We start from the raw sequence: 4738 nt of genomic DNA on the forward strand, positions 1-4738 counted from the left end.
TTAAATAATAAACTAACGCAGAGTATATGACTGCTATCTCGTTTCCATGTAGACGCGCACACACACGTAGACGCATGTGCGCACACTCACACAAATGAAACAGAAAGTATTTCAATTAGGTTTGACTCGTCGACGTCTCTGCCATTTCAAGTTCTCATCAAATATCCATTAAAAACATTAAAAGAGAATCGGACATCTACTCTTTATCTGGAGGAAATGACGATTTTTTTTCCGGTTTTGTTGGTTTTCTTGATGATCAGTCAGCTACCTGCCGTGAATCAAGGTAAGTTGAGACATTTTTCAGGAACGGAAAACCTTTCCCCCAGAGGTGTGTGTCCACACGCCTGGGGGAAGAGTTTTTCCTCTGTGTAAGTTACACAGTGTAGTGGTGATATCGTATAACCACTTAATGATATCTTGAATTTGCGTTTTACTACATAAAATAAGCAGGTACGTAATTTGTCTGACATCCAGGTTTTATATTCTCTCTGTCCATATTTTTCCGGATTTTCCGTCCCCCCGCTCTTCCCCACTTCCCTCCACCCGACACGGAAGAGGATTAGACCCACTGAAAAAAAAGAAAAACCTTTTTAATGACGTTGAGGTTCACGTTGCGTACTTGGATCAGGACAGCGCAATAGAAAACCATGAATGAACGTACGCGCAAAGGACGACAAATACACGTCATTCTAATCATTCATATAAAAGGTAACAAATCTTTGCAGCAGCCACTTAAAGTGTGGATCAGCTGGAGGAGCTAAACAAGTTGTGGAACAGTGACATTAATTATGCCCATATAAAAATATTCTTATTAAAGCAAAAATGTATGTAGATTTAAGAGATTACTCAATGTTTCAATATGTTACTCATATTTTCAGTTTTTATTTAACTAGAAAATATTTTGAGAATTAAAATCTTAGAGTTTCTCAGACAATTATTAAATTCCTATTTTTTTTTTTCAAATTAAAACCACATACTTAAATGTTCAAAGTGCATAGGTATGTATTTGAAAAATATTTGTAAAATTGCTACACTGCCTAAAGTTAGTTGCTTTTTCTGAATTGTTGTAACTTTTACATTAATTTATTTGTCATTGATCTCCCCAGTTTGTAGATAAACTATAAATATTTGGCTATGTAATTTCAGTTATGTTTTTTTCTCAATTGGAACTTCATTGTGCAGTGACTCTTGTTTGTTCTCGTTTCCAATTCTTATTGGAATAAGAAAAAGCTCAGTTGTATTCAAAAGTGAATGTTTGTTCTGTGTAGATTCAAACACAGAACAGGGGGCGGGAAACTGTGCCATCTAATTATCAATTCAATCTGGAGAGACTCACAAAGAGAGAAAGCACCAGTTAGATTGTCTGTAGACAGTGAAAGTCACACTCCTATGTGATGTAAAAGAAAATGCGATTCAATAATAATGAAGAAAATGGAGCCACTGCTCCCTCATTTTTAAAAGTAGTGGAGATACCAGCTATCCCACATCAACTAAAGTTGTTGAGACTGTTAAGAGATAGTGTTTCCTAACTTTTTCTTCCAGTAGGATCTCCCGTTTTGTTATTTTTTTGGGGTTAAACGTGAGTAATTTTTGTTTTCCAGAGACAAATTTAGACATAAAATCGTAAACAAATACAAGAAAAATAACTTCTTTTTTTGTCAGCTGAACAAACAGCATGTCATCACAGTCACATGCAGGTGGTGCAGAGAGGGCTCGAGTCCTGGCCCCTTTTATTCTTGATGCAATTCCCTTTATCGAGTTTCTTTGTTTTATTTTGTTTTGCTTTGTTTTTTTACATTTACTCTATCTGTGCATCAGATGATTTGCTTCTGCCCGTCAACAATAGTATTTAGCTAACAATAACAACTTAGCAAAATAAAAAAATCTGGCTGCCTTTGGTCTAATAATGACTGAGGATTCTCAGTTTCTCTGCCTTCATGTTGTTCAGACACCAGGTCTATGGTGAAGGCAGGAGAGGGAGGTGAAACTGTGCCATCTAATTATCAATTCAATCTGGAGAGACTCACACAGACAAAATTGACCCAAAGTTCTTTGGTGCTCAGACACCAGCAGAGGATGTGTGTGCTGAGAATCACTGTGAACTTGGATGATCGGCTCGAGGCGAATCTCAGGGTAGTCTTCCCCCGGGCCGGGACACTGGAGGTGGAGTGGAACCTAAAGAGGAAGGAGTCTGGGGGGAGCCTGGAAGATGCCCAGGAGGACGAGGGTGAAGTCCCAACATGACAATGCCAATAAGTTGAGGAGAGTCTCCCAGCTTGAATTTAGGCCTATGCTTTCATATTATGGACAAGAATATATTGTTTTGCAACATACACTTGTTTGTGAATAAAAACATCTCTTATATTAAATTTAGAAAATTTGCTTTTATTTATTTTTGTAATTGTCCTTGTAATAGTAGGGAAAAAAAAACTCCTCTCCCCCAAACATAGAAATGCTTCGACTGCAGAGAAAACTTCTGGCTTTAACTAAAAGCCCGGTTCCCTACAAGCAGCGTCCCACCGCAGTGGGTCAGAACCAGATATCCTGATATAAAGAAACGGTACCATAGCATTTAGAGCTCACAAAAGATCCCAACATTTGCTAAAATACTGTACCAACAATTTGGACCACAGCATAAAGCCAAAAAGCCCCAGTTAAATAAATCAAGGGCTACCAGCGTATTCCTCAGTGGGCCGCTCTGCTAGTGGGCCGGTGGACCACCACAAACTACCCTCATGAGTTGCGTCACCACAATGCCTCAAACTGTGCCGTACCAAATGCCTTTTCTACCGAGGTTCTGCCTCCAGTCAGGCAGATTTCAGCAGTGTTTCAACTTTATTTTTATGGGGAAGCATAGACTACATTTGCTTTTCATTGTCCCCACATGATGACAATGATATCAAATGAGATTAAATATTAGATTCTTAACTAATGTGAGTTATGTCATTGTATGATGCTTAAAGATCTTGTTCAATGTGCCCCTTTTTAACTTTGAACCCCTTCAAAGGTCTCTGCACAGCCTTGCTAACTAGCAACTATATATTCAAGAAATAGATATGAAAAATTGGACATTCAGAAGGTGAATCTATTTTCTCCAACAACATTAAAGGTGGGTTACATGCAGAGAACACCAAGCCTCTTGCACTTTGGGACTACTTCAGAAATTTACAAAGAATTTCCTGTTTATTCACTTCCAACAAAGACAATGCACTTGAAAACAGCTAAAAACTAAAAGTGATGCTGTCAACCCATTTTCAAGCGGAAAATGGTGCATTTTCAAAAATCCTTTTTTATATATATTTTTCATTGCTTCATTGAACTTTCAAAATGCTATGTATGTTTGTGATGTTTTGACCAGACAGAGTACTAATTCAAGATCTCAGTATTCTGACTAGTCAGAATGTTAATATTAGAATGCTGAATATTTCAAGCATCATACATAGAAAAGCTGTGTAATTAAATGTATTGCTTATTAATTTAGAGATAGCTTTACAGGAATTTTGACTAGTCAAAAATACAATTCAATATATCTAATTTAGTTTTGCCGAGTCATTCCAAGATATCGACAATTTAATTTTCACTAGTCAAAATCTAAAAATGTATTTACGATATCTTGAATTATGGTATCTTTAATTGGTCTTAGTTAAAGGTACTGTAGTTTTGACTAGTCAAAGCTAAAAATGCAACATTTTGAATTTACTTTATGTCTAGACCACTGTTTCTCAACCTTTTTCGGCCCAGCGCCCCCCTAGCCTTTATCCAGGTCCCTCACCGCCCCCCACCAAAACATTTGTAGGCTACTTTGCACTGACTATTTTATTATTAATGTTACCATCATTATTGTAGATGTTTTGAATCGGCGCACCGATTATGTTTTCCTGTACACTTCAGCGCCTTACGCTCCTTCACCTCGCTCACATAAAGAGGAAAATGTAGCGAGTTTTGCCCTAACGCTCCTTTGTGGGGTTGTGCCGATTTATGTTTTCGCATCCACCTGAATAATGTGTAGTTGCGCCACTACCCATGTCACTTCAACAATATTATTTTACCTTTTATCTGGAAATAGTGTCTGTTTATTCTTGCCATATGTAACAGTTATGGGCTACGCAGCTAACTGCGGCTACAATAGCAGCATCAGAAGATGGTTCTTGAAGGAGCCTGAGGTGTGAATGAAGACACAATCACAGTTTTAGTTTTGGTGTTTTTGTATTGATGATTGGGGGAAAAAACAACAACAAACAATTACAAATACACAATGAGGGTCAAATTAATTCAAAATAAATCAATTCAAAAGTTCTTGTCCTTAGCTCGCCATCCTTTGCTCAGAAGAGGATCTGAGGATCTGATCCATCAAAAAAAAAAAAAAAACCCGACCTAAAAGGCTAAAAAAAAAACCCATTAGGCGGTTTATCAACAATAAGTATGTGCAAACACACAAATGCAATAAATATCAAATTCAAATGAAATAATTAAACTAAACATTTCAGTCAGGTTAACTTAACCATAATTTAGATAAACAAAAAGAATAATCATATTTCAAACCAATCCATTTAAGGTTAAAGTTGAAATCAAAGTTCACTTTCAAAATATCAATCAAGAGAAAATAAATTAACTCAAAATACTCAAGCAGTGTGAGGAAAAAGAAAATAAATATACTGCGCAATATCAATTTAAATGTAGCTACATCCTATTTTCAATCAATTTCATTACAAAAGTAATGAAATTGGAAAAGAAATCT

The 4738-nt window shown here is 36.6% G+C and overlaps 1 protein-coding gene across 1 annotated transcript in view; it reads left to right on the forward strand.

The window, feature by feature from the left end:
• Positions 1 to 199: 199 nt before the first annotated feature.
• LOC103480910 (butyrophilin subfamily 1 member A1-like) overlaps positions 200 to 4738 on the forward strand; it is an 11208-nt gene continuing 6669 nt past the window's right edge. The window contains exon 1 of the mRNA XM_017310302.1: positions 200 to 283. Coding sequence (XP_017165791.1) covers positions 217 to 283 — 67 coding nt within the window. The 5' untranslated portion in view covers positions 200 to 216. The remainder of the gene's footprint in view (positions 284 to 4738) is intronic.

This window comes from Poecilia reticulata, linkage group LG18 (genome assembly GCF_000633615.1).
Source record: "Poecilia reticulata strain Guanapo linkage group LG18, Guppy_female_1.0+MT, whole genome shotgun sequence".
Classification (NCBI taxonomy): domain Eukaryota; kingdom Metazoa; phylum Chordata; class Actinopteri; order Cyprinodontiformes; family Poeciliidae; genus Poecilia; species Poecilia reticulata.